Below are 11129 nucleotides of genomic sequence, written 5' to 3'. Positions count from 1 at the left end.
CCATTAAATAGTAGTTAGGTGTCATAAGGGCAGCAGTGGAAAATGAAAGGATCTGTTCCTCAGTACTGTGGTTTATTGGGAGGTGGGATGTGGGAGGCTTCTCTAGGGCTTCACTGCTATAAATCAAATGCAAAATGCAGTTTAGAGTTGCATGTCTTTGTCTTCCAGTGCAGTAACCTTAACGTGTTATTTCTATTCCAGAGAGGCCAAACACAGTCTCCACCACCCCCAAAACCTCCATCTCCTAGCTTTGAACTGGGTTTATCTAGCTTTCCTCCATTACCCGGCGCTGCTGGCAATTTAAAGACCGAAGACCTTTTTGAAAATAGACTGTCCAGTGTGGTAATAGGAACGTCAAAAGAAAGAGTGAGTAGTGGGTGTTCATTTCCATTGGGAAAACAAAGAATTGTATGCATCCTGTTTTCAGATTCGGTGGCTTATACATGGAAAAAACTTGTGGTGTTGGATGGGTCATGCTGCTGCCACCTTCACTTACAGCTTAGAATTTGTTGGGTATTCTCTTTGAAATGGTGTGGAATATGAGCACCAGTATAATAAGTAGATGTTAATAGCAGAGATTAGAAAATATGCTCTTTGCTGTTCATAAGTGCCTCAGGCTTTTTTGATAGACTCAGGTGAAAAGTATGTGGTACATTTTCCTCCTGTTTGAAAGTAAGACTTCTCAGTTGTCTATAAAATACTTTAAAGTGACAGAGACAAACTTCTGAGCACTGAAATAAAGAAGCTGCCTACATGATCTTAGTATACTAGGCATCATAGCTGGAGCAAGAGCTGTTATCAAAACCAGCTGGATCCCAGTGTTGTCATACTGCTGGGAAAGTTAAAAATACACCAGAATAACTTGGCAGCCACTGCTTTCTAGATGTAGTAGAGATGCAGCTGAAAATTAGTGTTCAGTAGCTGTTCATAGATGTCATTCTTAAAACTGTCTCTCCCATTGCCATCTGAGAGTGAGAGTATGTTCTTCTCCAGCAAGGCTCACAGAACCCTCTGCACTGTGGAACACTCTAGGCTATAGAAGTCTGGATTGGTTTTTTTTTGCTAGCTCTAATTTAACTCGTGTTTTTCTAGCTGTACCACAACTGAAGAAGTTAACCCCTGGATTAGCAGTGCAAGGCAGCCTGATGAAACTCCATAACCTCTCGTGTCTCGTCTCTAAGCCCAGCCTGTTGCAGCAGTGTGTTCTTTGGTGCCCATGTGTCGGGGTGGGTAGGGGGTGTTTGCTGGTGAAGGAAGGGGGATGCAGCAGGGCAGCCTACACCCAAAGCAGTGACTGTGCAGACAAACCATCTGCTTCTCGTGCAAGTGGTGCCATGGGCAGCGATGTTCAGGACTCCATTTGGGGGGAACATGCAGGACAGAGCCATGATAATAGCAGAGCAGTGTTTGACCTGCTGTCAGCCAGTACTCCAGATCATAGGCTGTTCTTGTACCTCTATTGTACCTCTATTACTTATGAAGTATTTATTTTTACTATTGTATTTCAGGTTTTTAATATAATCCCAGCACTTGCTATTAATTCTGCAGCTGAAAACCTGTTGTTCCCCTGTTACAGATCTGGTACTTGCTTTGCACTGTACTTATTGTAAAGAACTTGCACTTCTCCCCTGTAGATGCAGTCTTTGTACCAGTCAGGCACTGAGGGTTTGTAATAGTGCAATGCACTGGCACATAAAAAGCTTCCTTCGATTTCTCAGTTTCTTTTTCCAGCTTGCATGACTTACTCTGTACAGTTGTGTGGAAGAAAGGGATTATGCTGCCTTTCCTTGCTGGTGTTCAAATAAAGAGTAAGATAATAGCAGCTGGCTCCAAAGAGTGGTTGTGTTCTGCTACGAAGGGTTTGAGCTGACATCAGAATCCTGCCAGTGCATACAGGCTGGTTTTTTTACCTTGAGCTCTGTATTTTTTCATGTTGCCTGATGTAGAGTTACAAAGTGCTGAAGTAGACTTACACAGTGCTACTTTTGTTTTATAATTGGGCAAGTCCAGTATACAGGAGCTAAGCAGACCTCAGTTGTACAATTTCCTACATTGTTATCCAAGCATCATATCTTTATGCTCTTTGCTATGTGGTGCTCTTCCAGACATAGCTCTGGGGAATGGCAAGTAGTAATGATCCCACATTTTCTAACTAGGAAATGCAGAACTGTCAGGTCAAGGGCTCAGTGTTTTGGCCAGGAACAGCACTTGCATGTCTGCTTGACTTGAAGCTATTCACATTTAACCATGTACCTACAAGTTCTGATGCACTTGAGCCAGAATGCTCAGCAGTTTGCCATTTCAAGCCTTTGCACACACTATTAGAGCAAGCCAACCTATAGAAGTTGTTCTTTTATTTCTAAACATACACCTTTTATAGTCTTAGTTTTACTTGAATCAGACTAGGCTTAGATCTACTGCAGTAATCTCTGCTACCATATTTTGAAACATTATCACCAAATACCTTTTTCCTTTCTGGGAGTGACCGCAGGAGTCTTAGTTTTTATGCCTTTTGGATGGTGGCTAGGCTGGGGGAAAGGGATGCCTATCTTGTTCCTTGTGTGCTTGTGTTCTCCTCTTGCTTTTCCTTCTCTGTACCAGAATCTGTTCTGGTTTTAAGAGTCTTTAGGGTCAGACAGGTCACAAGCAATACAAAGAACATAGCACTTTTTAAAACAAATGAAATGGTTATAAATGTAAGAAATATGTTTTCCAGGAAAGGGACTTTAAAATGATGGCCATGTCCTAGTTTGCAGAAACTTCTTTTTCTCCTTTTTTAAGGTTGAGGTCATTATTAGCTATTTGGAACTAAGCTTACAGCTTTTTTGGAAACAGCCAGAGTGTGCTGTTTCCTTGTCTGTGTTTCTAAAGAATGGTAAATAACAACATTCATTCCAATACATGTGTTGAAACCTGTGTCTTCCTCTGGTTAATTTGCCCTTACAAGTCAAATTGTAAACTGCTTCCTGGTTGTGGTAATTTTCAGGGAAGCCATGTTAATTGGATATTATGATTGCCCTTCTGTGCCTTTATTTCCTCCTTCAGAACATTAATGTGGATGCAAGTACAAACACTATTCCGTCGGGAATCCCTCGGGAGCCGTTGTTACCAGTTTCTTCTGCATTGCCCAGGACCTTTGAAAGGTCTCCTTCACCACCCCAGTCTTCTGAGTAAGCACTTCATTATATGGGTATAATTCTTCTGCACTGAATCACATTTACATTTTCTTTCATCAGGCAGAACACTGTCAATAGCTATTAAAATCTTGATCAGTGGAGTAATATTTTGTTGTCTGTTGTACTTGTAGTAAAGGCAATAAAGCTTAATTTCTGAACAATATCCTAATAGTGATTCAGTCATAATAGTCATTTAGCAGACAAAAGTTAGTGTTGTGTTTTAGTTTCTGTGAGTATTTAGAGGTTACTGTCTTGTATTCAGGTAGCTTTGAGGCACAGAGAATTAACACAGTCCTGTGGACAGTGCTGATGTCTATACCGTAAGGAAAGTTTTCAGTAAGACTTGGTTTGGAACCTGTGACTCAGACTGAGGTGTTTGTGTATCACAGGTAGATATCTGAGTAACCAATGCTTTCAGAACATCACAAATTACAGGTAGTGTCAAGTCCCACAGGAGCATATTTTATAATATTTGATATTGCATTTTTAAATGCAATTCTAGTCATGATGTGCTAGGCAAGTTATAGCTGCAGCTACTTATAGTCATACTCAGACTTCTTAGACTTATTATTAGACCATTCATCTGTCCTGAAGTTTCACTTCTCATGAGCCTTGCTTCCTGCTGGATGTTCACAGGGACTCCAAGGCTGTGGATAAACAGCAGAGAGAGACACAGAGTACAGAAAGACTTTCTTCTTCCACACTCAGTACTGCATGTAAATCAGTACAAGTCAATGGGGCTGCCATAGTAAGTGACCTTATTACTTCACTTTTTCTTAATGATCCAGTTTGATGCATTTAACAGGATATTCATTGCTACCCAGTGCTGCTTAATCATGTGAGCCCAGCAGCCTTAAATTTGCATGTTGGTGGCTTATGATTACTTGCATGATACAATTCTGCAATTAACAGTGGGAAAGATAACCTAGCAAATGATAGCTCCTTATTTGAGTCCTCTGCTTTTGGGAGTATCCTTGAGGGAGAAGCATTAATACGTATGTTGATATTTAAACCAGAGTATTCATCATCTTTCAGCTTGTTTAGAGTTTGCTTGAATGGGAAGTTCTGCCCTATGCCAGTACCCCATTTTTATTACATATTCATTTGCATTTTACCTTGTCTTGAGCTTTATTGTCTGTACAGCTTCTGTACACTTCAGACTCAAGCCCTCATCTGCACATATTAGTGCAGCAGTCTCTTGGGACGAGGCCTTTACCTTTTCTACTTCATACAAATAAATGACTCTTTTCTTTGGATGCTTCGTTTAACTCTGTCCTGTTTGCTTCCAATTTCACAGGAACTGCGAAAACCTAGTTATGCAGAAATTTGCCAGAGAACAACTAAGGATCCTCCTACATTGCAACCCCAGAAAGAACAGAAGCCAAACACTGTAGCATGTGGGAAAGAAGAAAGAAAGCCCACGGAAACAGTAGAGAAAAACAGAGAACCTCCTCCTGCAAAGTCACATCCTGGACAACCCAAAGACCAGAGAAGACAGTCAGGACGCAGATCGTCCCCTCCAGCCGTTGGCAAACGCTTAAATAAAGAACAGAGTACCCCTCCAAAGTCTCCTCAGTGAAACTAACACCTGGGAGGGATTTGAGAAGAGGTCTGCTTCCCACAAATTAAACCCATTTCCCACTAAGATACCTGAGAATGAGTTGCTGGTTAGGAGCTTGCAGTGATACTAGGCATATAACAATGCCTGCAAGTTATTTTTCTGTGAAATACTTCTTCCCCTCTTGAACAAACATTCTATTTTTCTGGATATTTCTGGATAGTTGTTCTAAACCTTACATTTAGATTGGTGCTTAATTGGAGGTGAAGCTTAGTGTGATTTTTTTTTTTTTCCAAGGTGTAAAATATTTGTCTTTAAAAAAAAAAATCAACTTTTTATTAAGCCTCTCTGTGGCTGTGTGAGTGCAAGCTCTGTATAGTGAGTTTTTTCTAAACTGTTAGCAGAAATGTGCTGCTGCAATATTTTTAATAAACTGGTCTGCAAGTACATATCTAAAGTGTCCAAACGACTGATAACGGCAGCTAGTGTGTAGAGTGCAAGGAAGTAGATATATTTTACAAATTAGTACGTGACCTTGAAGATTTTTTTTTTATTGGGCTGCTGTACTAAGTGTCAGCAAATGAACTTGCACTTTTAGGTTAAATGAGTAGCTGTTTCTAGCATTTTTAAAAATTTGATCTTTTTTTGATGTTTTGCACACACAAAATGAATCCTACAGGGCACCATAGCAGTCTTTCTAAAATATTTCCTTTTTTGACTTACTGCAAGCAAGTAACCATCTTCTCACTCCAGAATGAAACTGAGGGTATCATTTGCAAATACAAAGCACATTGTGAATAGAAAGAATGGAGTCTGTGAGCTTCTCTGGTGGTGAAGCCTGTTAGTGGGTGTTATCAGGAGAAAGCAGAGAAACCTTCTGGTGATAACTGAGCTTCCCTGTGCTTGTAAGGGAGTTAACTGAGTCAGCGCTGTATATTCTGGTTACCCCTGTGCTCTGTGTAGGCTTTTTTTTAAACTCTGCCCCAAGTGCTCTTTGAAAGAGTTCATATCTTAGTCAGCCTTGTGTTGACATCTTCCTGTAACTACAAGCATTGGCATATGGATTTAAGTTTTTTGAGCTGTGAGATAATGGTGTTTGTTTTGTGTGGTGGAGGAGGAGATCCCTGATATTTACCTCTGGGATGAGGTTTCTCACACTTATTTACTTTAGAAGTGATGCGCTTTCTGAAGGACAAGGATGCACTAAATTAGCGAGTTTCTAATAAAGTTGAATATAAATTATTTTTGTTTTAAAATGCCTAAAGTTTTTCTTTAAGTGTTTAAACTGCAGGAAGTTCAGACAAAACTCATTTCTGCTATGACAGTACAGTTTATTCCACAACGTTTATTTAAACAACTGATTTTTTTAAAGAATTATTTCCATCCAATATTTAAAGACTTGAATTTTATTTAAACTTGAAAATGACTTTGCCTTAACTTTTGTACAAGACAGCTTAGAGTTAATGAGGTCTGACCCCATGGAGGGTTAGCATGAGTGGAATACAGAATTACTCAGTTGCAGTATGTATCTATTGTCACTGGTCTTACTGGGTAAACATACTGTAGTACAGGAACTAGCAGCAGTTTTTGTAATATACCTTAAAGATCTTAAACAGTTGATCTTTTTCAGATTGTTGAAAAACCTGTAAATGCAAATAGTCAATACTGTATTAAATATGTGCACTTGGAAGTGTGTGCTTTGCTTGTACAGTTGTAAATAATCAGAACATATAAAAAGGTACCCTAAAGAAAAAAATCTCATAAAAATTATTGATATTATAAATGTTGCTGTTGAGCTGGATGTAGATAAACTAAATGTTGTGGTTTGAATATTACTTTAATTTGTTGTTTTTCTTTTTCTTATTTTATTCTGGTGTGTTGAACTGACTCTGCCTCTTCACTGCAAAAGGGAAATGGAACGAAAGTCTTATTTGAAAGCCCTCAAATGTTTTCCTGAAGTCCCTCTAAAAACAAGAGATTTGACCAATTCAAAAGTGTTCTGCAATGTAAATAATAAATTCCAGCAGTCAAACTGTAATTTTTAAGTCATCAGTAAAAATCAAGCCTAATTGGAAAAAACCTTGACTGCTGCAAAAAAATACGCTGAAGCTAAGTTGTCTGCTCTCAAGAGTTACCAGTGCTTTCCTTAGTGTTTGAGTCATAGAACTGTAAAGTAACGATAGCAGTTGACTCCTTACAAATTTCCTATCACAAGCATCAGTTGGAACTAGTTCCCATTTTCAGTCCAGCCTGTTGTACGTTGCTGAATTGGTTGCAGTAGGGCTCAGTGGAGTCTGTTGGTTGTTTAAACGAGCACTTCGTGAACGCTGCGGGAGGAGACAGGACCCTGACAACAGCACCAAAACTGCTCAGCTCTTCTCTCATTGGAGTTTTTCATACGCTTCTCCTTTCCCCAGCAGCAGTGAAAGTGGTAGCTAGGTCTGTGTATGGTTTGGGCCAGCTGTTGGTTGGTTTTGTTTGTCTGCTGCAGGTGAAAGGCTTTCCCAGCTCGGATGGTCCCGCGTGGCTCCTCGGGGGCCGAGGTGATGCTGAGACCAGCAGGATGTGTTGTGTGTTCTCATGATTCTGCTGCCGTTTGTGCTAGGTCAATACACTGTAATTACTGCTTACCCAGCAACAGTCTGTTGCATCGAAAGTTTGAACCTTCCTCAGAGGTGGTTTTTATAGCTTTTAAGAAAAAACAAACCAAGGAAAGTGACATGCCAAATCGCTGTGTAATATACAACTTCTCCTTACGGCATTTTACTTTGAGATTTTTCGTTTGCCACTCAGTGACAAAATGGAGTTTTCAGAGTAGAGTTGTGAAGTTGCATGCAGACTGTTGCTACGATACAGAGAGAGATTAAAATGTGGCTTTTAAAATGAAAAACCTCCCCAAAGCAGTAGCTGAGTTAAAGGTTCAGGGACACAGTAATTAAAATTGGCATTATACCTTGTAGGACTGTGTGCTGATGCTTTTCATTTTGAAAACAAGTCAAAATGGGTTCTGAGCCTTTTCCAGGAATGTAAAAAAGAATGAAGGTTGCATTTAAAACTGAACATTGTTTCTGATCAGTCCTCCACCGTGACACTGTCACTCACACTTAGAAACCTGTGAGCAGTGGCAGATTTTCTACGTTGCTGCGTTCTCCTCCGTAGCCTTGAGCAGTTGGCACAGAGAGGCCCTGGGAGTGTGGTGCAGTGTGTCATGAGCAGCAGCTGAGTGCAGCCTGCACACCTCTCTCTGTGTCTCCTTCAGCTAGCGACAGGGAGGGATTTTTGTGCTTTGTAACCTATTACACTAATAGCAGCAGACAATCGAAGATTTCTAAGGACACCTAACAGCTGCCAGTTCATAAAATAGAAGTGTAATATGGGAGCCTTCTTGAGGGTTTTTGTTTTTGTTCTTCTTCCATTAAGACTGGAATCAAGCTTACATGTAAACTATCAGTAATTTAAGTTTCCTTTTGTGTCATAAAATGTAAAACTGTCTAATTTGAAAAAAAAATGTAGGTTATGAAAAATAAAGATTTAGGCACTGTTGAATTTCTGATTTTTTTAATTAAAACTTTCTTCAGCAGTATTTTTCATTACCTTTTGTCTTTTGCTCCCATTTTTGGAAATTGTATATTTCTAATTTTGGGGGGAAAAATTCTTTGCTTGCTCTCCTGTTCAGCACAGCTTTTGGGACCATCACCTAAGGCTCTGTAGCAGCAGCAAGAGCCCCTGTAACACATCTCTGGGGGCAGCAGTGTCTGTCTCTGTGAGGTAACTATGACTGGTTAACTACTGAAGCGAGCAAAAAAGGTCATCTGATGTTTCGTGTACTAGAGGTCATCTTCATTAGTGATCTCATCAAATTATTAGCTAAGGTGTTGGCACGTGGATTTTAATATTTGGGTTGGTGCTTTGGTTGCGTGGCTGTAGAATCTCGAGATGTCCTGGGATTATTTTTGGCTTTGCTGGTTTTAGAGGTTATTCTGGTCTCTAGTAACAAAGAGCTTCTGAGATATCCTCTCTCTGCATTAAAAAAAAATAAAAATACTTTGGAAATATTTCAAACCCTTTTTTGTAGGGAACTATTAACAATTCCTGTGGGTTTTAAGCATCTTGGGAAGTATTGCAGTGTTATTCCTCAGGCTGGTTGTTCTGTGAGCTCCTGGACAGGTTTGGCTCCTTGCTGCTCTGCCTTCTACTCAGCAGACCAATTTTCACTTCAGTGTGGAAGATCCTGTTCTGCACCTGGGACAAAGTTTTCTACCACTTAATGTGTAAAAGTACATGGACATTGGGTAGCAATGTTGCCACAGTGCTCATGTGGCTCTTGAGGACCCCCAGCCTTGACAGAAATTGGGGGATTAACATTGGGTAGCAATGTTGCCACAGTGCTCGTGTGGCTCTTGAGGACCCCCAGCCGTGACAGAAATTGGGGGTTTAATTGTTCACACAGCAAAGCTGGGCAGTTGTGTGCCAGTTTCCCCAGTGCAAAGCAGTGTTTGATGATGGCTGCACCAATGTTCATGTTGAGCACGTGGGTTTGTTTCCTTTGGGGCATGATAAGAAAGAGTGAATATCAAAGATTATGTGCAACTGAGCATCCAGAGACTGATCATTGTCACAGAAACTGATCCGTTACATTTTGATCTTAAGGCTTCTTTAGGAAAAAAAATTTCAAAGTTTTACATTTTCTAATAGAGTTTTACTTCACAAACCTTGAAATTAAAACCTATTCTGCTATGGCTGGGCTTTTATGAGTGGAAGCACTTCAAGTCAGGGAAGTGATTGAATTTCAAATTTTGCTGGTTTATAGATGAAAGTAATGTTACCCACTTCATCTCTGCTTTTGAAAGAGTGAGTTGTGTAACAGCCTGGTGCCATACATCTTCCATGGATTTCAAGGTCCAGCTCATGCTGATCTGGTAGGAATTTGTTCCTGTTGAAGTGGCACATGGAATACTGTTCCTGAGAAGTGCTGTGAAGAGGCCTGTGCTGTGCTGTGTCCATCCTGCCCACCTGCTCCTTCCCCTGGGCAGGCTGGCTGCTCTGAACGGCAGTGGAGAAAAACAGAGTTTTGGAATTGGTCAGAAGCTGTTGTCATATGGTCAGCAGAATGGAAGAAGGGACAGGAATACAGTCAGTGCCCCGAGGAGACTGGTGTGGTGATAGTCCTGGCAGGAGCAGTAAACTTGGAGTATTGCTACAATTGGCTTACGACAAATGGAGGGTAAAAATCTTGGCTGAAATGTACTCTTGCTTGTTCTGGTGAACATGGTTCAACTCATCAAGGTTGGTCATTTTTGAGCCTTCTTTTCACAGTGGGGAGAAGAAACGGCTATAAATGTGCTCTATCTTAAATCTGTCTTATGGTGATAGACTGTTTGAAGTCTTTTTGCATTGTCTTGGCACAACTAGTTTGGGAGCAGTTCACTGTTTTGCAAAATGAAGGGCAAAAGGGATATGTGCTGGGGGAAGGGAGTTGAAGGTAAAATAACTCCCTGATCTCAAATTGTCATCAGTTTGAAGAGCAAATTGTTTTGTATGTTCGTGTTACACACGTAGGTTGCAGAAACCACTCTGCAGTCTGATGGCTTCACATCCTGTTTGCTGTGGGCAGACAGCATCAGCAGAGCAGGAAATCTGCTGTGGCTAAGGATGCTCGGAGGAAGGAGGTATAAATGGAAGAATTTAGAGTTGTAAAACGTACTGAAGCTGGACAGATCTAAGAAATCTACATGGATGGAATTATTGTGTCTAATGACTTCCAAAACTGGAGCCAAAGTTGTATATATGCTTTCCATGCAGCTTGAGATGTCAGCCCAGGCAGAACAAGCGAGCGAGATTCAGCAGGTCCAGCCTGTCATCTCCCAGGCTGAGGATGTTCTGCAGGAACTTGCAGTTCATAGGCTGTAGTGTGCATGAGAAACCTTTGTCGCTTCTGCTCTTTGGTTTCTGACTTCAGTGTGCTTAGGATGTGAGTGTGCAGCAGAGCTGGCTCTGCAGCAGTGGCTCACAGCTCCTACACACCAGCCCTGCAGGGGATGGGAGGCAGATGTGGCCTCTCTGACCAGAGAGCAGCAGGATTCACTCTGGTGGCAATAAAAGTTTGGAGATGTGCAGTTAAATAAGCTCTCTGGGGAAGGCCTGTTTCCTAAATGGAAGGTTTTGGAGATCCATGGTGTCTCTTTACTCAAGGAGAAATGCAATTTCTATCATGTTTCCCTTTAGAAATAGGATGTGTAACATTCATAGTAATTTTCCCTCTTCTGGTGTATTCTCCTCTTTCTCCTTTCTGGTGATTCAGTGTTCTCATTCTTGAGAGCTGCATCTCTTGTGGTAGATGGCAGCTGTTGATCCCTGCTCCTAAAAATTGCACCTATTTTCAGCAATACCATAGA

General features: G+C 40.8%; 1 protein-coding gene across 1 annotated transcript; it reads left to right on the top strand.

Annotated features, from left to right (window-relative positions):
- Window positions 1–201: 201 nt before the first annotated feature.
- On the top strand, window positions 202–5002 carry LOC103801054 (la-related protein 4B-like; the record flags this gene model as incomplete). Its single annotated transcript, XM_009073456.1, has 4 exons — window positions 202–366; window positions 3046–3170; window positions 3813–3924; window positions 4474–5002. Coding segments are annotated over 4 exons (684 nt in total), but the record flags the coding sequence as incomplete, so codon positions are not given.
- Between the last annotated feature and the right edge of the window lie 6127 nt (window positions 5003–11129).

The sequence above is a fragment of the Acanthisitta chloris genome, unplaced genomic scaffold, assembly GCF_000695815.1.
Source record: "Acanthisitta chloris isolate BGI_N310 unplaced genomic scaffold, ASM69581v1 scaffold8484, whole genome shotgun sequence".
Taxonomy (NCBI): Eukaryota; Metazoa; Chordata; class Aves; order Passeriformes; family Acanthisittidae; genus Acanthisitta; species Acanthisitta chloris.
Note: the sequence above shows the minus strand (reverse complement) of the source record. Positions and strands in the feature narration are given on the sequence as shown.